Source organism: Platalea leucorodia, assembly GCF_965183815.1.
Source record: "Platalea leucorodia genome assembly, chromosome: 4".
Lineage (NCBI taxonomy): Eukaryota > Metazoa > Chordata > Aves > Pelecaniformes > Threskiornithidae > Platalea > Platalea leucorodia.
The window spans coordinates 10,853,167-10,877,079 of NC_138826.1; the positions used below are offsets into that span (position 1 = coordinate 10,853,167).

Consider the following 23,913-nt stretch of genomic DNA (forward strand, 5'->3'; position numbering starts at 1 on the left):
CAGCATGCCTCAGATTCACACCAGAGCTTATCCCAAGGTAACCTGTCCTAGCCATCAGAGCCCTTTAATGAGGAGCAGGTTACTTCACGTCCAGTAAATGACTTCCCTCCAAAGAGCTCGGCATGCCTGAAAAGCATCGAGACGGGGAGTCAACGTGGAGAAGCTACAGCTTTAGCAATTCAAACCCTTGCTTGCTTCATATTAATTAATCATGTAGACATGCCCAACATGCAGCAACAGAAGTTCTGCCGCCAGGGAAAACTCCGTGCGCTGCAACTATTTCGGGTTTTCTAATGATACTGCTTCCATGCAGCTGCTTGGCAGGAAAAGCATTCACAGTCATAAATGCACACTAAGAAAGTCTGGAGGCTTTCAGGTCTCTTCACTCTGCTTTCCTCCATAAAATACCATTTCCTTATTACAGGGCAGTCACATCCCCACAACACGCAATACTGACATTGCAGAGCTCTGCGGGCATACAACGGGGCAAAATCTTATTATTCTGTCTTTCCTCTCTGATACTATCCTTCCAGCCATGGGAGGAGACCACGGAGATTTCATGCATTTCCCAGTGGGTAGATGAGCAACAAGAGACCAAAACCCTCCTTCAGGCTGTCTCCTTCTCCTACAGCCTTAGCCCTGGGAAGAAAAAAGTCAGCACAAGGACAAGCTCCAGAGGAGAAGAGCTCGGGACATGCTATTCCTTCTCTCCCTCTCTCTCCTTTCTCAGTACTTGCTAGCTGGGGCACAGGCAGAAGCCATGACCATCTCTCACGAAGGGGCTTCATTTCATGTAAGTGCTCAGTCCCAGTGCCCCAACTCAGAAAAGCATCACTATACAAGACAATAATTTGAGCACACACTTAAGTGTTGTCCTGAACACGGATGGACATCAGCTCATGTTTAATGATTTCTTGAATCAAGGCCTAAAAAATAGAAAGGAAGGGGAAGGGGAAGCTAGTTTCCACAGTAATAGTAGTCGAGAATTCTTTGAGTCTTGCCAACAGGAAAAATGCGTGTTAGAGAACCTCTCGCCTCTCCTAGGAAACTAGCACAGACCCACCTCTTTCTGCAGGCTAGCACTGCAAGGCCCAGAGAGGCCATCAGGTCCTTAATTTACACCAAGAAGGTAGAAGAGGGGTAGGGTTGGCAGGGGAAGGAAAAAAAAAAAAAAAAAAAAACAAAAAACCAACACCAACCAACAGAAAAAAAAAAAAACAAACCACAACCAAAAAAACCACACAACCCCACAACCAAAACCCACCCAAAAAAAACCCCGAAAAAAACCAACCACCCAACAAAAAAAAAAAAAAAAAAAAAAAAAAAACCACACAAAAAACCAAACAAACCCAAAGATTTGGTTAAGTCTTAATTCCATCAGGGAGGCTAGTCAGAAAGCACCCTTTCTCTTGTATACACACACATATGGGGTCAAACCATGCATACCCAGGCCCCCCTACCAGCCCATCCCTCCCTAGGTATGTATCATTCCTACACAGGCGAGCCTGGGTGCAGAGCTACTGCTTGCTGGGGCAGAGGAAGGACTGGTTCAGCTCCCCCAAACTTCCTAATTCCAAGAGATGAGACCTAAGGTACATCTGACACAAGCACTCATGGATATGCAGGGTCTTAATACACCAAAAGTAATTTTCCTCTAAGGTATGATATATGTTAGGATTTTAGGTTTAGATTTCAAAAACTACTTCAGTTTCTTTTTTTTTTTGTTTTTCCCGTGAGGCTGCAGGGTTTTTCTTCCCACTCTAAAATGCGAATGTGGAAATCATCAGTTTCTCAAAATCACCTTGGGAAAGTTACTCAACATCTTTCTGGCCGCACTAGTAAAACAGAGGAGCAAGCAATGTTTCCCCATGTCAGGAAAGTGCTGAATGATTTTGCTCACCAGTATCTGTCAGGCACAAGTGAAGCTTCAAGGCAAGGTCCCCTGGAACCAGACTCCTGCAACCAACCCACTGCAGATTCAAAGCAAAGACTGTTTGACAAAAATTTCTACCTTAGTTTTGTGAAATTAGGCACAGAACATTGCTTGGGGAGAGATTAGGGGTGGGAGATTGTTTTACGAAGGCATCACTCTGTTATTTGCAACATCTCTAATGCTCTAAAGGCTTTCCAAAATGGGTCTCCCCTTGCCAAATAGGTCTGCATAGGACAAAGGAGAAAGCATCCTTCCTTCTCTTTATGCGGTGGCTTACTAGGCAGCTCCAGTTTCTTCCACAGGAGAGAGTACAGATGCCTGTACAGTCCAGAAAGTGAAGTATCCCATGACTAATCTAATCCCAAACTGCATGAACTGGTGAGGAGAGCAATAATCCTGGGCTTGAGCAACTGGGCAAACAAATGGTCCTGAGCCCAGCAATGCCAGCTTCCTTCCTTTCTTGTTAATGATAAATACGTGCTGTTTTCTTTACTACAGCACCTGGACACAGTACACAGACCTTGTTTAGACAGAAAATAGGAGGTTCCTATTCAAGTGGGCTCATCTGCATGGGGAAGTTTTTGTGCAAGGGCTCAAGTGTGAATTGAAAAAAGCAGAACAACTATTTCGAATTATCCCTTCGTGTGGACACTGTTATTCAGCACTAAGAGTTTCTTTGTGAGACTTAGCTTAATCCGTTTCCAAAGCAGATTAAGCTAAACCACACAAAGGACCTCTTACTGCTGAATAAGAGTGGCCGCATGGAGAGATAATGAGGAATAGTTATTCCGAGACAGCTACTTCGACTGCATATTTGGGCTTTGCCATTCTGCGTCAACAAGCCCAAAGCCATACTGGAAAGGGAAGACCGCGGTTCTAGAAATTTGGGGAATAACAGTGCCGGGGACATATCATACCCATTAAATCTTCTGCTCTGCACACGATGGCTGCTCCTGCTCCAGTCGGCACGGGTCCTGGCTCCAAACCAGGCTGCATTATTCAATACCTACTTCTCTAAGCTCCAGATTGAATCCAGCCACAAACCTCAGCTGCAGACAGGGTGTGAGGGGAGAAGGACCTGCGGCGAGCGGCCCTGCCAAGTCTGCCACCCTCGGTACACATCATCTTTGATCTGACAGGCCCACCCATCTGGCTCTCCGGCATCACCCGGCGCTGCCGCGGCTCTTCACCCGCTGCCAAGGCCAAGCCGCCGCGCACGGCTGCTGCTGCAGTCCTTGTGCACGCCCCGGGCTTCAGGGACAGACCGTCTGCACTCTCTCCATTCCTCTCGGCACAACCGCTCTTCTGCAGGAGAGCTGATGGCTTGCCGATATTTAATTTTAGGCCCACACAGGTCCCTAGAAGTTAATTTAAAGTGCATGCTCCGGCATAACAAACTGCCATGTGACTGAATCCAAAACACAGCTTGGGCTCCTCTGTGCTAAAATACTCTCTCCTAAACCATCTCCCCCAGTGTAGGTTTCTACCTTGAAATGCTGCTCTCTGCAGTTTTACAATATCCCAAACAAGCTGGTCAGAAAGGGCCAGAACTTAAGGCACTCGTATTTCTGTTCCATTTGGGACATAGTGGGTATTTTATAAACAAAAGATACATGAGGGAAGCCTGAAGTAGATGCACTTCCAACCACACTGAAGACAGCATAGTTCGTCTTTCGTCTTTCTTAAGGATCTCTGATGAGCAAGCTTTCATCTTGCTTCCCCCTCTTCCAGAGAGTTTCAATACTTGGATATGTCAGAGAGGGATATACCAGATACATTTTGCTGTGCCACGACAAACCAAAATGCCAAACCTCAGGGCTCCAGCTCAGGAGCAGGAGCTGCAGCACAGCCCCTCCAGGAAATCAAAACTGATGCTGGTTCACCACAATATCCTGGGCTATAAACCTGCTGCTTCAGGAGGACCTGCTGAGCTGTCTCCAGTAACATCAGAGAAGCTTTCCCCTGCCTGGGAGTAGGGCGCACTGCAGCCATCTCAAGGCAAGCCACCCCGGTACCTGTGAACCAGAGCCCTCGCAGGCATGAAGGACCAGGCTCTCCCAAAGTCCAGCCAGGTAATTCACAAGAAACGGATGCTCAACAGATTGCACCAAGCATATCGTAACACCCCTACTCAGCTGCCTTCTGGAGCAATGCTTAGCATTGCCAATTCCTATGATTTTATGGCCAGTTTAGCAATATTTGCTATTTTTCTTAAAGCCTGGTAGCCTTGAAGTCAAGTGTTTAGGGAAGAACCTCAGCCTCCGCTTACAGCACACAGCAAGCTCCTGAACTGCTGTAGAGAAAAGTTTGAGAATGAGCAGAGTATACCCTGCAGGCTCAGGAACCAGAGAACAAATAAAGAGAACACAAAATGTATTATTTAAGAAACAGAAAACAAACAAAAACAACACCAAAAAGCCCCCCACCAATCCTCATGATCTTTTGAGGCCTGACTCATGATCCTAGAACAATTGGGGTTGGCAGTACTATACATTTTACAGTATTTATTCACAGCTGAAATATCGCAACATCCAAATACTTCGGAATTCTTGGAGGTACTCACAGATCTCCTGACTACAACCAAGCGTGACAATTCATCCCAGCTGCCAATCCAGCCCCAAGGTGTCTTCTGAAGGTGCTTTAGTGCTGACTGATGTTTGTAGAAGCATTAAATTCCTGCTTACTTTACGGTAAGATGTACAAGCCTGCACGTTTCCCCGGTCTCGACATTAATGCAGAGGGGTTACCTCCAGTACCTAAATAAGGTCTGTAGAGGACGGATGTTGTGCCACAGAGTACACACAACGGCATGAAGCAGTCCCCTAAAGTCTGAACTATTTTGCAAACACATCAAATTACCAAGTGAATTACTTTTTAGAAGTCCACATTTCTTCTGTGTTCTACACAAACCAAGCACTAGGCTTCCCATTCATATTTAGTGGGTACTGAATATAATGTGTATGTTTTATAGGAATCCATCCAAAATAATTTTATTGGGCTGCTGGTAGACGAATTCTATACTTAGCCCTAAACATTCAGGTTTGAACACAGATTTTTTTAAACACAACCCTTCCCAGTGAAAAATCAAAAGGAATTAGTGGTGAAAGATTTAGCCACAAAATTCTCAGCAAGTTTAATTTGTTCTGTGGCTTAATTCCATGCAGCTCTGAAATTCAGGACAAGATGTTTGCACACTTTTGGGCATGTATTAATGAAACATCTTGTTTACTTTGCAACTGCCAGAGCAATTAGCCAAATAAAGTATAGAGCATTTAAAAAGGAGAGAGTCACTAAAGGAGCTTTCCAATTAAGTCTGCATGGATATTTCTGCAGTGAGAGTCTTGGGGATTTGTGTGTTGGGTCCATGCACCAAGGCGTGACCTACCTGCCATCAGGGACTGCTAAGTCCAGCTCAGACACACAGCCCTCTCCTCCTCCCCATGCACGAGCCCCTCTCAATACCAGGCACTGACATGAATGATGCCCAACTTCTCCCCCCCACACCACCACCATGTTCCTGCAACTCTCAACACCGTCTGCATACCCAGAGGATCGCCCTGCAGATCTCCAGGGAAGAGGGTGTCCCATCATGGGCACACGTGGCCTGAAATCCAAGAACATCTCAAGAGGTTACTGCAGAGGAAGAACAGCCTCTCTACAACAAAATATTAAAGACAAACAAAGCAAGAACTTTAAAAGCCCTCTTGGGGCACTGCAAGTGGAAGTTTGCAAGATTATGCTTCCAGATGGCTCCATACATACTGGATGCACCCCACTTCTGGCCTGTCTGAAGGCACGCTGTAGGTGGATTTTAAAACCTAGCTGAGATAAACCTCATGATTACTTGTAGGTATTCGTCTTTTCTTTCAAAGTGCATAAATGCAAACCACACAAGACAAAGAAATTAGAGACCAGGCAGGGCAGACTCCACAGCTTCAACTCTAACCACTCTGGGAAACTACTTCTGATCCCTCCAAACCACCCAGCGGTCCCAGACACCCGCTGTCCACACACCTCAAAGAGGCTGAGAAGAGAGAGTACAGAGAGTACGTTTGAGATGGTTTTGCCTTCAGTTTTGTTTGTCATATTATGTTTTGAAAACGCATTTTTACCTCCTTAAGCAAAAAAAAAAGGGGGGGGGGGGGATTAGATACACTACTGCATAGTGATTCTTTGTTCTTGGGGATTCAGTCTACATCATGGCTGTGTTCATTACATATTAGAAAACCCAGGCCAAATAGTAGTAAAGTCCTCCCCCAAGGTAACATTTACATTTACTTCAAAAGCCCTCCCTGCAGAAGAAAATGTAGGAATTTTTTAAACCTTTAGCTGTTTTGTAAGAAATACACCGTACCAAACCACCACCATTTTGGGTTCTGAATGTTTTTGCCTGGTACAAAGGAAGCTAAAAGCAAGTCTCTGTACAGCCAAGACAGCGGGAGGCAGAAACTTGGGACCGGTCTTTCACCCATACTCTTGCCCAAAACAGGGTATGGCTGAGTCACAGTATTTACTTTGCAGAGAACAGGGAAGAATAGCACTGTGTTTCTCCTTAAAGTTGTAGGAACGCGTGCATAGATAAAAAAGGTTTTAAAGGAGCTTGCTTTCTGTAGCGAGCAGATTTTAGAGAAACCTTGTGCAGACATGCCATGCTCATTTTCACTTGCCTGTCCATCCCACAACAGAAAACGTTCATGTGAGAATGCCACTCCTAGGGCACCCAGATCTCATCCTTATCACCACGCTGGCGGCACGCGCATGGAGCAGATCAGGTGCACGTTGAACATGGGCTTTCAGGACAGCTAGCACCCAACCCACTTAGAGGAGCATGCAAGGCATCCAGCTGGCGTCTGCTTTACACCCAAAAACTTCCTGCTGAAACTGTTTTACGAAGTCTTAATACCTTCAGTGAAATCAAAGGTCAGAAAAAAAGAGGGGAAAAAACCATAAAAACCCTTAAAAAAAAATCCAGCCTCATAATAGTACTATCCACAGGCTGAATTCAAAATTTTGACCTAGCAAGCTTAATAGTGTACTATTAAAACAATTTTTGCCCCAGTTTTCTTTCACCTTTGGACACAGATAAGCAGCATGACTGTGCCAGAGCAAGATGCAAGAGTCATACAAGACAAGTGAAGCACCTAAATGCAAATAAATGCATTGGTCTTAAATGGAGCCTCATGCTGTACCTTCCTTAAGACATGCTGAACATAATTTCAGTTTAATATTCTGTTTCTCATTATGGGCCTTGGAGACTCTCTCAAGCACCATGAAAAGCAGTATTAACCCAGTGCTGAGCACTGGGGGCAATCCAGCCAAATTATTCATGCTGGTCTTTTGCTTCGATTTTTGTAGTCTTAACTTAATGTTCTTAAACAAATCTGAAAGGAGAACGGCTGACAAATAGTACAGACTTTACTTAAGACATTATAGACAGCCATGTTCTGCAGCCCTGAGTCATTAAGCTAAAAACCTGTGCTGAAAGCCAAGGGGAGTTTCATTGGAGGTGGGTGTAAAGGCTGCAGCCCTGACACGGAGCTCGTGGTAGTCACAGCCCAGCACTGAGAAGCAAGAATAAAAAAAAAAGAAAAAAAAAAAAAGAAGGGAGGGCAGGGGAGAAAGAAGAGGGGAGAGGGGGGAGAAACCCCCCCACTCTCCTTTCCTCTCTTTGTAATCCCGCTATAAAGATTAGCCTCAAATCCTGATTTCAGAGATAGGGGAAAGATAAGAAATGATTTGCAGGTGTTAGCATTTTCCTACAGATCTTCAGGGCAGCACAACTGATTTCAAGGTGAAAAACTGGCATAGGTACACTTGGCGGGTAGACAAGACACAGCAATGTGGGTGGAGAACCAGTCTCTATCCCTATACGTTTCACATTACACTTGCACAGAAACATCAACAAACCCATGAAATATCCCTCATTGTTCCATAAAAAGGTTAACTGCATTTTCACATATGCAGAAATGGGTGTAGAGCCCCATGAAAGAGCGACCAGGTCCCAGGTGCTGTGGGCAGGCACAGCAGCGACGAATGGGGACACCAGAGAAGCCTGACACATCACAGGCCAACTGGCATCTGCAGCCACTTCATCTCCCCCGAATGCCATTACCCACTCTAACTTTATTTACCAAAAATAAGACCATTTTTATTCCACAGAATCAATGTGGTCTGGGGCGGATGCCAGGAAAAAGGGTGGGAAAAGCTGTCCCTTATTTATTTATTTTAACAGAACAAGGCAAAACAGTTTGCTGTTAGAAATAAACATTAAACCTTGCAGAACCACCCCACCCCCCAAAAACCCCCTCCCACTGCTCCCCCCCCCACTCCCTCCTCCTCCTCTCCCTCCAACATTGTAAGTAGCACAAAAGATCACATTACAAATGCCAGCTGTGGCTCTTTTGGAAGGTGGCCTCCATCTCGGAGGTAGTATATGTTCCTCACGGCCTAAGTGGTTGCTATGGTAAATATGCTTTTTATTGAATAGCTGAGTGAAACAGCTTTTAAAGAGACCCATAAGAACCCCATAAATGGTCAAAATACAAGGCAGATCAACCTCAGCCTCCCTGGAAACAGGTTTCTCTTTATTTTCCAAAATTATTATGATTTTTGATCCCTTTTTTTGTGTGTTTGTGTTGTCCACTCACCTCCACCCTGCCCACACCCAGGTGGAGGGGCTGGAGAGGGCCAGGGGAGCCGGGACCCCAACCAGCCCCCCGACACAACGAGCTGCTTTGGTTTTTGAAGGCAAGCGCCCTCTCTCCTGCGCGTCAGGAGGCTTCGGGGACAGCAGATGCTCAGCACTGCTAAGCACAGGTGATCCCCAGCAAAGCTACCCAACAAACTCAGCCTGCCCTCCCAGGCTGCAGCCAGCCAGGAGAAACCTCCGGCTCCCTCGCCATCGCCTGCTGCAAGCCCGACACTGCTCTGCCGCGCCGGCCCCAGAGCCCCGGCAACGCTCCTGTCCCCTGTGCTGGTCCTCCAGCACAGCAGTAAAAAGAGAATTAAAATAAGGAAGTTACTTTGGTTCATTTCTTATTAAGAAAAAGACGATAGGCAGGTTTTGATGGCTGTAGGTTTCTAAATAAACAGCCTAACATCTTTTCTCTGATCTCTTCCTCCAGTGGCAACCCAAGTGGATAGGAAGGAAAAAGCAGTGTCATTCCAAAAAAGTGAAGCAACCAGCACTAGATATCAACTAAGCAAATACCAGTCCTATGCCCATTCCTCTCTGCTGTACTGAGGGATGGTTTGGAAGCTACAGACTCTAAAAGATAGGAAACCTTTTTTGTTTCTAAATAAAAAACTAAGACATAGCAAAGGGCTGAAACTTCTCAAGTTAAAGAGACAACAACAGAATAAGAAGCTCCTCAAAAATGTTTAGTATGATTTTAGATTTCTAACAAAACAAATGTGCGCCTTGGATGATCTACCAGCTATGTCAGCTTTAGACTGTATAACAAAAGATAAAGAACAAGCAATGTTTCTTTTCCTGGGATTCACCTTGTCATCCATCGGTTATAAAAAAGTTTAAAAAAAAAAAAAATCATGTAAAACTTGATGATAAAGTATTTTAGAAGAAATATTCTACCCTACTATGTGCCATCTTCTCCAGAGGTAAATTTCCCAGATGAACGCTCAGAGCTAAGGTGCTCCTTAGCATTAGACGGCACTGACACTGGCTCTGGGCGAGGATGGGCCAATGCATACCGCCCTTCTTGCAGAACACCATATAAATAAACAGTTTCCTTTTAGACCTCTACAGACGCTGTTTTAGAAAGTAAAATAAAACCCCAAACCCCTCGCATGCAAATTTGTATTTAACATTTCAAACTCAACATTGTTTTTACAATAGAAGCAAGAAAATTTAACAGAGAACTGAAAATTTCACGGAGAAGTTAATAAAAAAAGCTATTTTTAGCAATGCTACTTATTATAAAGAGAGTTTTATATTTTGCAGGTAAGTAGTGAACATTTATACTAAATGAGAAGTCATCACAACACAAAGGGACATGTGCTCTGTTGAGCTCGGCTCTGTTGAGCCTCACCCAGCTAAAACGCTGACCACTCTCACGAACTTTCATTCACGATTTTGCAAAAAGAAAAGATTATTTTTTTTTTTTAAGCCATAGAACAGGCTTGGGTTTTGTTTTTTTTTTTTAATGCTTTCCGAAAGTGTCCCTTCAATCTCTTCAGTTCAACATTGTCTGATGTGTAAACCAGCCTGATTGGACTTCACTGCCACTAAGTAATTCTGCAGTGTGTAAATGTAGAGCATTTTCAACTCTCTGCTCTCCTATGAGGCACATTAACAATAACTTCATAAACAGGCCAGCAATAGCAAATGTATTCCCTCCTTTTACCATGGGCTCGTTAGGGTTTTTGTTTGTTTTGAAGTACTTCTCTTTTGGTTTGCGTAAAAGAAAACCAATGACCACCAATGCCATTAATGTCAAATGCCTTTTTTTTTTTTAAACAAAGGAAGAACATCTTTCTGCGTTTACTTACAACAATGTGTGCTGGAGATGGAGACCTAGCATCCTTGAGGGCTTGTCTACTCTGAAGGCTCCCTGCCTGAACATCAAGCAGTGGCCATTTCATCTGCAGATACTGGATGGAGGAAACAAAAATGGGGAAAGAAAAATGAGTTCAGAAAAGAAAGGCAAAAAAAATAACAAATCTTAGGTAACATGGGTAAAAAGATATAAATTAAAACTTATGCAAGGAACTGAAATAAAAATTAAGACGACTTTGCATGTTTGTGGAGACAAAATCTGTGCAGAATGCTAACAATTTCATACCACCACATTACAGTTCAGGAATAAAAAAAATAAAGCAGATTGCAAAGACAGTATTACATTGATATTATTAATCGTAGCAAATCTAGAAGATGACAAAAATCCACACAGAAACAAAATACCAAAACCATGGAGAGGATGGGACAAGGGAGGAGAAGGTGGATTATCAGTCTTAGGAGAGGGAAAACACGTATTGTGCGTTAAGAATATGATCTCATTATTTAATGGGTCATCTGTCGGCCTTCTTTCAACAAATGCACCATGGGAACTCCCCTGGCTTCTCAGCGCTGTATGAGCCCTAAAGGCAGAAGTCTACCCCAGAAGACCCAGCACTGCTGGGTCGTAGCACCTATTTTCCCTGCTTTTCACCATTTCTGGAAGTCACCATGGATTATTTTCTTCTTGCTCATCATCACCAGGAGAAAACCTTCTGTCGGACAACCCTTAATGGACTTGCACAGTGTAACTTATTCAATTACAAGGCCAAACTTAATAAGCTCACCAGCTGATGAAGTCCAAGACAGAATATAGCCTGGTGCACTCAGGCTCAGCTGCGCTGGCCAGGCGCTCGGGGGTAGCCACAACTTCTTTATGTCACTGTCATCGGCAGATAGGCTGAATACACGCAGGCAGCGAGTCTGCAGCGTAAGGGGATGTTGATTCAAAAGCAAAAAAAAAAGCTTAACTACACTTCAAGAAGGAGCAGAACGTTCCCACGGATTTAACCGGCATCAAATATCAACTAAAACTTCTGCTCTTGGGCATGCATGTCCTCTCACTAAACTCACTGGAGGAGCCATTGCACCCCAGCTGGAGCTCAAGGCTTCCACCAAACAGGTCAAGTCTCGAGCTGGTGCCCCGATTATTGCATCAGACATGCTCAATCCTGACCAAGAGCAGCCCCACAGAGAAGTTAGTTAGCCTACATAGGCTTCTGCACAGCACATCTAAATATAGTTTCAGCCCAAGCTTTTCTCTCTGCATGGTGCTGCACCTAGGCATACTGGTTAATACATGATCTCTAAAAGCCCTATATCGTGCTGGAAGAAATGCGTACTGCCACATACCTTTAGCCCCCTCCCAGAACTAAGAAAAGCATCTGTACGCTTAGATCAGGCCACTGCAGAAGATCCTATTTAGTATTAGACTCTGGTTGACCTAACAGATCTATTCCTAGAAATATCTAGAGAAATAGTTATGTTTACCCATTCCTTTTTTTTTTTTTTTTTTTAGAAGGGTAATCTTGAAGGAGAACCACACAGAAACAACCCCCATCACCCCAAGCGAACAACGGAAGCCATTTCTAAATCTCCATGAAGGAAGGAAGGAGATCTGGTTCCATGCTTTCAGCACATCACTATCACATTTGCTCACGTATGCAAAACATTTGCTAGCATGCAAGGCCTGTTTGCTGCAAGACCCTGGGCACCGAGGTGACCAAAAGCAGGAGTCAGCAGGAGGATGCATTACCAATTCCCATCGCTTGGAGGGCCTGAGATTTCTGAGCTACTGGAATGCAAATAAACAAACCCATACTCTGGATTTGTGCCTCATACAAGTTCCTCAAGTTCCAAGAAGTCTTGTTTTTATTCATCTTCACATTTGGGATTTGTGCAATGTGGACCAGAATGTTTCAGCACTTCTTAAAAACAAGAAATAAAACCCAAACAAACCAGAACTAGTCTACCATAAGTGACATTTCTCTTATGACTCGATTGTAAGCCTCCAGATATTTGATCGCTTGTATCAAATCCCTGCTCTTCAATATAGGTGACCACAACATAAATTTTAAAGTTGAGATGATGTTAAAGTAACTTTCTAACCCTTTGTGGTTTCAAAAAAGTGCTTAAAAATGCAACCCAAGTGCACAGAAAATGATCCCAAAACCTAAGCCGGCTGAGAGCTGCTTAACTTGAGGGGAAATCTGACACATTTCAGATTTGCAGATGGCACTATTAAACAAGTCAACTGCTACATTTTTAGAAGTCCATCAGTTGTCTTAGACAGCGATCGTAACACCACCACATAAAGGGGCGTATGAATTTGCAGAAAGGGTCCTGACGGGTCACAGCTACTACCAGCTTCCTCAGGTTTTCCAGCCAGCTAGTGAAGTATTTTTCCCTTCTTCCAAGGAAAACGTCCTCACAGGATGTGCGCCTCATGGTACACGACTCTGTTTCAAACTCCACAACCATTTCGGAGAGTGAGAAGTTACTGCTACCACAGCTAAAGCACTTACAAGAACCTGCCAGCTCAACCCAGTGGTGTTTCAGGAAATGGCCACTAAGCCATTACCCACCAAAATAAACCAACCGCCCTCATTTTTCCATGACTACTCCATGGTCACAAGCAACCATGGAATATTCCTACAACCATGACAACCCATGAAGGCATGAAGGAGCTCAGGTCAGCAGCTGTCCTAAAAGACAGGCCAAGAAATGCGTGGGCTTCTCTGAGACTGCCCCAAGGGCAGGCTGAGGCACTGACACAGCAGCATGAGCAAGCTCACATCAGACCCCATCCAGTCAGTCATTATTGCAGGGATTACAAAGCCTTGAGGACTGTCAGTTCTGCTGTTCTTTACTAGCAATAAATTCTCTTAGAAGAAACAGGGCAAGAAGGTATGGTTGCTCCTGCTCCACCTCAATCTCACAAGAGCCCGTACTTTCAGCGCCGGTGCTCCCACACCAGGCCAACCAGCCTAAGTGCAAGATGAAAGTTTCAGAAAATCTTACTGCTACTTTGCTTTTCTGCTTTTAAAACCCTTAGTTTGGACTCTCAGTCCAGTCCTCCTCTTACCCACCCCTGCCAAAGAGGATCCAAGAAGTCTTACAGTGCAAAGGCTAAATACTAAATGCAGCTAAAGCTGCTTCTCCTCTTGGACACGCACGTGGAATGGTCCAAACCCAGAGGGCTCAGTTTTGCACACAAGCACACACACAGACAGCTTCCATTTCCACCAGTGGGGGGGAAAAATAAAATAATATAAAGAGTCCCCATGGAAAGCAGTAATGCGCAAGGGTCAATAAAGTAACTTCCACGAGCTCTACCAAGTGGCCAGGATCCAGAGCAGCATCCCAGCCCCGCCAAGGGCGAGATGTTCTGTCCGTCAGATAAACAGAGAGGGCCAGAGCCCGCAGCCAACGCCTGCGTCAAGCTAACGAACCCACAGCTTCAATGGCGGGACATCGGCAAAAGAAAAAAAGTCCAATTTGCTGGCTTCAAAACGCCAGCCCTGTTGATAAAGTATGAACTATTAGCATTGTTTAAGGTGACGAGCCTGACTCAAGGCCTCCTCATCCAAGAATTGTCATGCCTGTAACACAATATTGATGTGGTGGCTTATAATTCTTACTTTACATAAAAGCTTCATTGTGTGCCAAATTCAATCTCCACAGGCTACCTGAGCCACAGATTTTTACGAGTCTACATTTCAGCGCTGCGAGTCTACAATACACATAATTTTCAATTATGTTAGGGCAGAACAGGATCACTGCCTATATAACATTACTGGTTGGAGGAAATGAGACTCAGCCCTACTGCCGAGAGAGCTAACTGGATCCAGATGGCGGGCCGAGCGAGGCAGCCGTCCGAGGGAGCGACGTCGCAGCAGCCGCCCCCTCCACAACTCTCTCTTTCACGATGGAGGGAGACGCCAAGCCATTGCTGGGGCCGGGACGGGAGGATGCTCGGACAGGGGGGGAGTCGCATCACAGCACGGGTAGGGTGACGGGAGAGGGGGGAGAGGCGTGATTGCTTTCGCAGGTTTACTACTGCTGCCCTACGCTGCAATATTCTTATTAAAGAGAAGAAAAATTAAGTCCTGTTACAGCAGAGAGGTAAATCCTTTCCTTCCTCAAGCAACTAAATAGCAGGAAATCCTCTTCTCTCGGCCCTAAATGCAGATTTGAGCCAGACGGTTCCTCTGATTTGTAAGGAGTCCACAAAAATCCGAAGCCGACTTTCCCAGCCTTCTGACACCGCTTTTACATTCCTGCACCAAGGGGGAAGGGTAGAAGGGAGGGAAGTTCCCACCATCCTGCTCCTGCAAAGGCTGGACACACGCTCGCTCCTCTCCTGCTTCTGTGTCTCAGTGTGGAAATTAGGACTTGCCTGTACAAACATTGAACTTTTCAACAAATTAACTCTAACAAATCTGTACAAATTATTTTGGAGTAAAACTGTTGAAATGGGCTCTGCTGGCCTGCTTTTAACATTTTTTAAAATAATGTCATCTTGCCATGAGTATTTTATTCCCTGTTTAACAATATGATCTGATGGGGATCATTAGCATGTGTGTGTTTAAAAAAAAAGGGCGGGGGGGGGGGGGGAGAATGTTTTATGGCAAGTCTCAGAGAGCTTAAGCAAAATAATTGTTAAGCTCCAGGCCTCTGCACAAAAATTAAAACACGTATGGGGCGAGCGTACTTGAGAGAAACCAAAGCTTTTAAAAAGGCTGTTAAATTGTCAGCACAAGGGAAAAAGGCAAATGAATTGAACAGCCCAGATTTTTTTTTTTTTTTTTTGGTAGAAGGGGAACAAAAAAAAAGCCACCCTTACCCTCCACTCCTGCAAGCAGCACGCCCTCACCTCCCATCTGCAGCCAGAAGGTCCTGCAAAGCCCGGACCCACCGGGGAGCAGCTCTGCACGGCCACCCCCCCAGATACCACCCAAAGCAGCTGCCTTCCTGGGCACTGGCGGGCCAAAGAAACATCTTTCCCAAGATTTCACAGCAGAGTTGGTTAAAAGCAGCTAAAATTCATATCCAAGACTAGAGGAGTTTGCTGGAAACTCTTACTTGCGGCCAGCAGCTACCCCCTGCGCTGGGGCCGGGCTCACAGCGGCGCGGCCCTGATGGAAGGGATGGCACAGAGCTCACAGGTGTTTCCTGCACCGGTGTCCAACCTGGAGCTGCTCCCTTGTCACACTATTGTTTTCACTGCTGGAATGCCCTATGAGTGATATCCCAAAGCATATAAATATATAAATGCAATTAAAAAAAATACACTGTGTTTTTAAATGGAGGGAAAGCTGCACAACGCTTTCCAGCTCAGGTTTCCTGCAGCTGGTGCTTATTAGCTCCCAGGAACTGAAACAAGCAGGAGCAGGGCTCCTGGAGTCAGCTTGATGCCACAGGCCTCTGATACCTCTCCTAACCATGGGACCACACCTCCACACTTTCTCCCTGCATCTCAATATGCCATGCAGGCAGAAATATATCTGATCCTAGTTTTGTGGTTAGTCTCTCCCTTGGCCAGCGCTGCAGAATCACATGGAAGTACACACCTGAACATCAACTTTGAAGGTCAGGAGTTTCTCCAATATTTAGTTAGCAACTCTCTAGGAGGGCGCATCTAGACAAATTTTAACCAGAGATAATTCAGTAGCAATACAGGAGAGCGCAATGCTGAGGGGAGGGCTGAGATTTATGGGGAAGGTGATAGGAACGAAGACAGAGCTTAACGAGACTGTAATTGCTCTCTGCGGACAAGAAAAATAGTTGCAAGAGGATACTCATCTTGGTACCTACAAGGAAAGGTCTGCAACCTACTAGTGTCCCCACTTAAGTCAGAAGGCAAAGCCTCTAAGGATTTAAAAGTAGACCCTCAGCTTCTGCTCCACCCCTTAATTTACCTCAACCCCTTATTTTTGGTCTTCAGTTATCACCTTATTTGTAGAGGTGTGCAGTGTGAAAGCAAAATCTGAAGGATTTATTTTAAATAACTGAAGGAGATTGCTGAAAGAACTTTAAAAGGGCCTCCTATTTCTTGCAGATCTGCAATGTCTGGAATTTTTTTGTATGAGAAGTAATAGACACCACCCACAATGTTCAGCCCTTTTACAGAATATGTAATATACCATGACGAGGCACAGGGGAGCTGCTCAAAATGACATCAACAAGGCTCATTTCAATGAGACCGATCCTTTCCACACAGAAGATTTCCCCACAGCGTTCAAGAAATGAAAGCATGAAATTGTAAAACACCGAAGTATTTATCACATATCTCCACTTTTTTTTTTAAAACTAATATCACCCTTTAAACTATTGCAACACTGCAAAAATAAATTATTAATACATAAATAGGGAAAAAGGGGCACAAAAAAAGGAACTGGTAACGTTGTGTACCTGCACAGACACATGCACATAGGGCATTAGGTCCTCTTCCCAATTTAAAATGCCACTTATTCACCAGCACTGGTATCAGCCAAACTATCTTGTGATATATTCCTGAACAAGACATTTCTAGTGCCTTGAATTTCCCCGTTATTGAGAACTTGAGTGACCTTGTCTCCTTCCCTTCAGTAATACACAAGAGTCCCTGAAATGGGGGCCTTGAGTTGCCCATTTTAATATTTTTGCCTGTGCCTTTGTCACATTGCTGAAGTGCTGCTAGGGTATAAAAGAGAAGGCGGCAGAGTCCTCCACAGCCTGAAAGCTACAGAAATGTGTCAGCAATTAAACAGTTCGAGATCATCTCAAAGGAGAGATGCCTGAAAGCAGAAATCCTGCGTCCTGGAAGTGCCTTGCTGAAGGCATAGAGCAATCTAAGGCAACGGGCAAAGAGGATGCCCGTTTTGGGGTGGAACAAGGCACAAAGAAATAGTTCGAGCCCCACAGGCACCTCAACAACTGCAGTTCCCTCTTGGCTGAGCAGTCAGACCAAGTGGAGGTGGAGGAATGTCCCAGAAGCACCAGATCAATGGCTTTCTCCTGACCTCATCACCAGGCTCTGTGCCCTCACAGCGCACGCAGCTCATCTCCCGCATCCCGGATGACATCCAATATAACGGCTACATCCCATTACTACTGCCGCACATCACCCCTACCTACACAGTTTTTCTATAGACAGTGATAAGGGCACAGAGGAGGGTGCCATGGGAGAGAGCTAAAGAGAATAACCAGAAGCTTCCTTAAAAATTGTTGCCTATGAAAGTTCAAGCAAATCCAGATAATTATTGGCTTATTCTGACACGGATGAAAGGCATTCTTGCCATCAGTTCTACTGAAATACTGAAGTAAACCAGGTTTTTTGCTTCTAATGAAGGCAAGGTCGGTAGAGTACAGTTGAGTTCTAGGATAGCTAATCAGCTACTGCAGGAATTAAAAATCATTTTTTTAGCTTTACAAGAGGAAGAGTGTTCATGTGACACAGAAGTACAGCATTGCTTTCTGCAGTTCACATGGTATCTCAGCAAAACAACTGCATGCAGTGTTTCTCGATCCTGGGTGGAGCTTGGGAAAGCACCATTACTTTTTTCACATTGAATTTGAAAGCCCCCACAGCCCTCACTGCACAAATCAGCAGGCTGGCTGAGTACTATTTGGATGTCTACAAAGTACTGTTCCAGAAGACAGGCGCAAATAAAAGCATAATTTCTGTCAAGGAACAAGAACAAACTTTTTATCTACTTACTTTAAGCCAGCAAAAAAACAACTTCTTCATCTTCAGACTACTTTCCGCAGATTTTCCCTGCAACCTGTTCTGTTCCACTCAAGCACAGTTTCCATTAGAGAAAGAATGGGACAGTCATGAAATCTCAACAAAGTCTTTCTGTAGATACAGCTTGTTTAGACTCCACAAAGCTAAACCAGCCTCCAAGACTCACCGAACAATCTGATGTACAGACCCACATTTAATTTCTCTTCCTGGCAATCTCCCAGAGAGTGAGAGAACAATTGGTAACTAGTGTTTGCATGAAGTCCAAGAATGCATTTTATGGTCTATAAAATATAATTCCTTTCCTCCCCATTAAATAAAGACAGTAAAAATATCTGACAGCATGTTAGAGACAAAGATCACAGCACTGAACTACCTCCATTGCGACAGAAGGGCTGCTCCAGGGGAACCTTCCCTCCCTTAAAACTTTCCAATTCTGTTAAGAGCTAACTCCATTTGTAAAGGACGTACTATAAGCTTTGCAACTACCCTTTTTAAAAAAAAAGTTGGTGTTTTTTTTTTTTTCTTTTTTTTTTAAGAAAAACCAAAAAACCTAAAACAAACGAAAATAAGAGAGCTCAGTGGTCAGCTAGCCTGGTTCTGCTTTAATATTGCAGAACACGTCTGCCCTGTCCTGCCGCCATCTCGCCCCACCACATGGATCTGTGGCACAGGACAGCATGGTGGTGTGAGGAGTGAAAGGGGCCCTCCAAAACTCGCCCCCATCTTCCCCTCGCTTCCAGCACTCGGAGTCTGGAGTGGGAGTTACATGTTTCCTAATTACGGGAAGCATTAACCAGCCTCCTTTGGTACCCTGGTGGTAATGTCCATCAGGAAACTCATCTCTGCATGACCAGGATCAAAAATGGCTGCTGAACTGGTACCATTTTCCACTGCGTGTATGTGTGCAAAGAAAAAAAAAAAAAAAACAAACCACACAGACAGAGGCCTATCTTCGTGCACCTCTGTCCTGGATCAGTCCTACCTGCCTTCATCATTTGTTACTATCACCAGAGACTGACAGTTGCCCAATCTGTCCTCTTGAGTGTTTCCTATTTGTAGGAGAAAAAAAAAGTCTGATTTGGTTTCTCACAATGAGGAGGGATGACGGAGGAGGACAAGGAGAAGGGCTAGGCCCATGCGACCGAGTACAAGCGGTTTGTCATACACTTTCTGTGAGGAGCCACACAAGTTCAGAAGCCTCAGTTTACAAAATCCGAGACAAAAGAGGGTTGATTTATAAAGCACTCGGCACCTCTGGCTATCAGAAGCCAACAGACACGTGACAAGGGCAAGATGGGAGAAGGATGCCCGGTGAGGTGCGTTCCCCTCCAAAGGGGCCTCTCAGACTATCCGGATTGGGTTTTTTTCCTTCACTCTTTGATCCAAATTCTCATCTCAGGTCCTGTGAAGTACCTGCGAACGAGAGGCAGGGGTGGGTGGGATCCCAGAGTAAAGGTGCTACAGGAGAATTTAGCTGTTTGCTTGTTATTGTAACGTCGCCAAACGGGGTTTTACTGAAAGAGTCATATTTTCTCCCACTGTTGGGTAAGTGAAACTCATGACTCGAATCACTACCACAAAAATTCCTGTCGATGTAGCAATTCTGGGTGAACTGCCGGGAGCCACTCTCTAGTAAACCCAGCAAATTTCATACCGAATTTCCTGTCGCCTCCCTTGTGGTTTCCATGTGCGATTGGGTCTTCAATGCAACAAGGGGTTACTGCAGAATAGATGGCTCCAAGGGTTTCAGGCCCTCGTGAAAACCAAGAACTTGCAAAATTCTCTTTCCCCAGGGTTGGTAACTTTGGTCTATTTTCTTTTTTTTTTTTTTTTTAAACAAACCCAAAAAGTTAACTCAAAAATGTAACCTAAAGGCAACCTCAGGAAAAAGTCCCGGAGATAACACTGAAACCAGCAATATTCTGACCTCCTAGAAGAAGCTGGGAAGGTTGCTGTTGAGGTTATTTTGTTTTTCAGAAAGCCTGCCTTGGAAAAAAACCTTTCCACTGCATCATATCCTAGTCCACATTCCTCGCCGTAATCTTTTAGCTCAGATGCGTGGAGATGTCTTTGAAAGATGTAAAAAGAGGTCGAGAGTCCCCTCAGCTAATTGTGCTGGCTGAGAAACAAAACTTGTGGGCTGGGGTAGGATTTGTGTCAGACTGACCTTCTGCAGGACCAGCTACTCCTCTGAATAAAACCTTCTCACTGCCTCCGCCAGAATCCTCCTGCCACTCAAGTATCATCTTGCTGTAACAAATTACTCGTAACCCAGGATTACAGCTCTTTCCAAATCCCTCCTAGAGAGCCGGGAAAGAAACATTCCCTCCCAGGATTCCGCACCAGTTGTTTTCCCTACCAATAATCCTTCTATTTGCTTCTCTGACAGCATTAGTCCGTGGGACCAGCAAGGCCGCTTGCACCCATTTTCCTTCCAAGCACAAGCTGGATGTCTCAATTGTCCATCGAGAGAGGAAAAGATGAAGGCTTGCCTGGAGATACCCATGGAAAAGCCACCCCGTCTGGCCAGAGGCAAAGCTGACTCCTGGTTAAATAGGAAGAATTATATTTAGGTGGAGGACTAAGTGAATCATTTGGGATGAAAGCAAAACCAAACAAATTAAGTATTCACTAAATCTGTGCTGTCACCTCTTGTTCCTGGGCAGCCACCCTGTGTATTTATTTTCTGGTTTCCTCCAGAACCACCAAAACAATGCAATATGCATTTATGGTATTTAAATGAGGTATTTTAAAAATATTCTTAGTTGAATCATCAGCCACACAAACTCTTCCTCAAAAACAAATAAAATGTTGTTTTTTCTTAAAGGAGATGCAGATAGAAAAGATGTTAAAACAAATATGGTTCAGAATCAACACCACTATGAATTATTTTTCCTGATTTAAAGGGCACCCAATGAAAATAAGTCCAATTCCTGTAAAATCCAAACAAAGGTGTGCCGTGCCTCCAGAAAGGCATTTTGAGTTTTCAAGTAGTCGCAGGTTATGCATTAAATTTAAGTAACTTTTGTTGAATTGCCATATTTTAGGGACAAAGATGTACAAAATATACTACTGGAAGTTTTGGGGAAATGTTCTTTTTGTTTATTCAGAGAGATAAATTTTCCTCAGCCAAAACAACTCTATTGGCCTATCCACTCCCTGAGCTAAAGTGACTAGAAACAAAAGTCAAATAGCACAATACACTAACACAAAATAATCCTTTTGGGTTGGGGGGGTGGGGGGGAGAGGAAAACCCACTTTTTAAACAGCAAATCGAAATCATACACTACTCCATGTATCTATAGGAAAAAGAAAAACCAGATTTTTCTTCTGCATTGGGAATAATGCAACATGTATGAGCCTGCCGTTTTCCTCTCAAAGGGTGGGGAGAAGAGAAAAAAATAGTAATTTTAAAAAAATCTGTGTAGAAACGCTGGCTAGCAGGGGGCCTCTGGCCCAGGGAGAAGGGTATCAGCAGCTCTGCAATAGCTCATGTCCTGGAGGGACTCTGCCCCATGTGCCAAATTCTTGTGGTTGTGGAAGAGGTTTGTTTTGGAGAGGTGAGGGTTGCTTTTCTGCAGCAATCCGGTGGCGAACACCTAACTCATGGCCCCGGGGAGCAGAGCCCGCGCTCCCGCAGACACAACACGCCCGCGCTCCCCAGATTTGCATTTGTCACACTTTCATGCCACAGCCCCAAAGTTAAAACAAAGGAGTCATCAGAGCAGCCCTGAGCGTATAAATCTGTAAATAGCCAAAAATGTTGCTCTTGTTGCTAAATATAGTGCAGGCATTTTGAACTGGCTGGCCCACAAGGCACCTTTTATATATTATTTATTTAAAGGACTGTGGTTTGGGAACACTGAGTGTTTTTTAAGACTGTTCATGTATATTATGTTCCTTCTCTCTCAATACGAATATGCAAAAAAAAAAAATTTAAAGGAACTTCGCAGGTACTAGAAAACCAGTTTCCACTTAAAAGAGCCAGAAAGCAGAGCAGAAAGACATATTTGGCTTTGTAATGGGAGCAAAACCTCCTCTGAGGATGGTAAGTCAGGTTCATACAGAGTTAAATGCAGAATACCTTCAGCCCCAGCACTCTGATACAATTAGCAAACGCCTTGCTCCCTATGGGAGCTCTCCCCAGGATCAGACACATCCCTGCTCAGCCATCGGGACGGAGGGATGCGGAGGCCAGGTCTACCCAGGAGGAGAAGGGACCCCCGGCAGCCCCCCTTGGCCAAGAAACGCCTGCAAAACACTACGTTCCCGAGGAAAAGACAGAACGGGGATGCGCAGCAGTTCACCCTCCCGAAGCTGGCACAGGGCGGCCTTTTTACTACTAAATCCTGGGAGTGAGGCACCAGCTCACACTTCGCCTTTGCAGGAGGGTGAGAGCTGGGGGTGCGACAAGCCTGTGCAGGAGGAGAGAGCAGGAATCCCTGGGGAAAGGCTCCGGGAGATGACAGCCCAGCCCTGGACCACCCAAGAGCCAGCCTGCAAAAGAGCACTAACCTATGGGATGCTCTCTGAAAGCCAAGGGCCCATCCCAGGTGCTGGGGCAGCGGCACAGACACCGAGGGGAAGGGGTGGTCCCCACAGCGGCTCGGGGGAGGATCGGGGCACATGCCAGCCCCCCACGGACCTGCTGGGAGAGCCACAGACAAACTTGTGGCACCGGAGCTTTCACACACCTGCGCTAAGTGCCCTGGACCCGCAAGTGTCAAATGAATATTTTAGGTTTTAGCCTTACCTGCAAGTGCTAAAAAAACAGTAGCTATTCGAGGTTTATTACAGCTGTCTTAAAAGTCTTTTTTTTTTTTTTTTTTTTTTTTTTCTTCTTTTTTCCCCCCCTTTCCCCCCCCCTTCTCAGGGCAGGAGGTGGAAGGGGCTGCATCGACAGCTCCACTAGCCAGAGGCACTTTGCAAGGAGGAAAGTAGAACTCAAGATGTGGGCAGGCCTCAGGTTTCAGAGCCTCAGGGCACATCCAAGAGACACCAACCTATTTACTGAACAGCCGGGAAAGCAAAGGCTCCAATCTTACAACATTTTATAATCTTACTGTGGACACTTATATTTTATAAGTTCTCAAGGTTGAAGAGACAGGAGCGGGGAGGGACACAACAAGCAGTGTTAGCTGTCTGGTGAGGTTTTGAGAGGCGTTTTTGTTTTTTAAAGATGAGGTAGGATGACTGCATACAAGGGTAATTATAAATGAAGCAAGTAAGGATCAATGAGCTCCCTTTCATAGCAATAGCTTATTTATTTATTTTAAAAATCACGACACAGCATTTCTGTTCTATTTCCAAGTCAAATTTGTCCTAGGTGGAATCAGAGGAAGAAAAACCAGGTTCCTAAACAGATTTTTGAGAGTATTAATAGACTGAAGAGCATCTGAGCAGGACAATAAGTTGAAGTCAGTGTTTCTGCATGCCGCACAGCTAACCCGATAACCTCAGGAGGGACCTTTCATCTCAACAGACCTGTGCACAAAAAGTCATTACAGTGCACCCTGCTCCCATTAAGGAGCTTACCTCTCATGTAACATCAGGCTTATTAAGCAACATGCGATGATACAGTAGCTTCTAATCTGAAAATTATTCTTCTTTTCCTCCTGCCCCCCCCATAAGCAACACGGGGATTTGCAACATATTGTTTGTAGGATGTTATCTGAAGGGCAGAGGGAACTCAAACTGCCCTACCCTCCCCTCCCCACTCCCCAGATGATCCCTCCTGGG

At 44.8% G+C, this 23,913-nt stretch overlaps 1 protein-coding gene across 10 annotated transcripts in view; it reads right to left on the reverse strand.

Annotated features, from left to right (window-relative positions):
* The window catches only part of TCF7L2 (transcription factor 7 like 2), a 181,385-nt gene that overhangs the window by 106,310 nt on the left and 51,162 nt on the right, over positions 1-23,913 (reverse strand). For all 10 annotated transcript variants that reach the window (XM_082309059.1, XM_082309056.1, XM_082309058.1 and 7 more), the window contains one exon: positions 10,442-10,543. In XM_082309059.1, the coding sequence (XP_082165185.1) occupies positions 10,442-10,543 (102 nt within the window). The remainder of the gene's footprint in view (positions 1-10,441; positions 10,544-23,913) is intronic.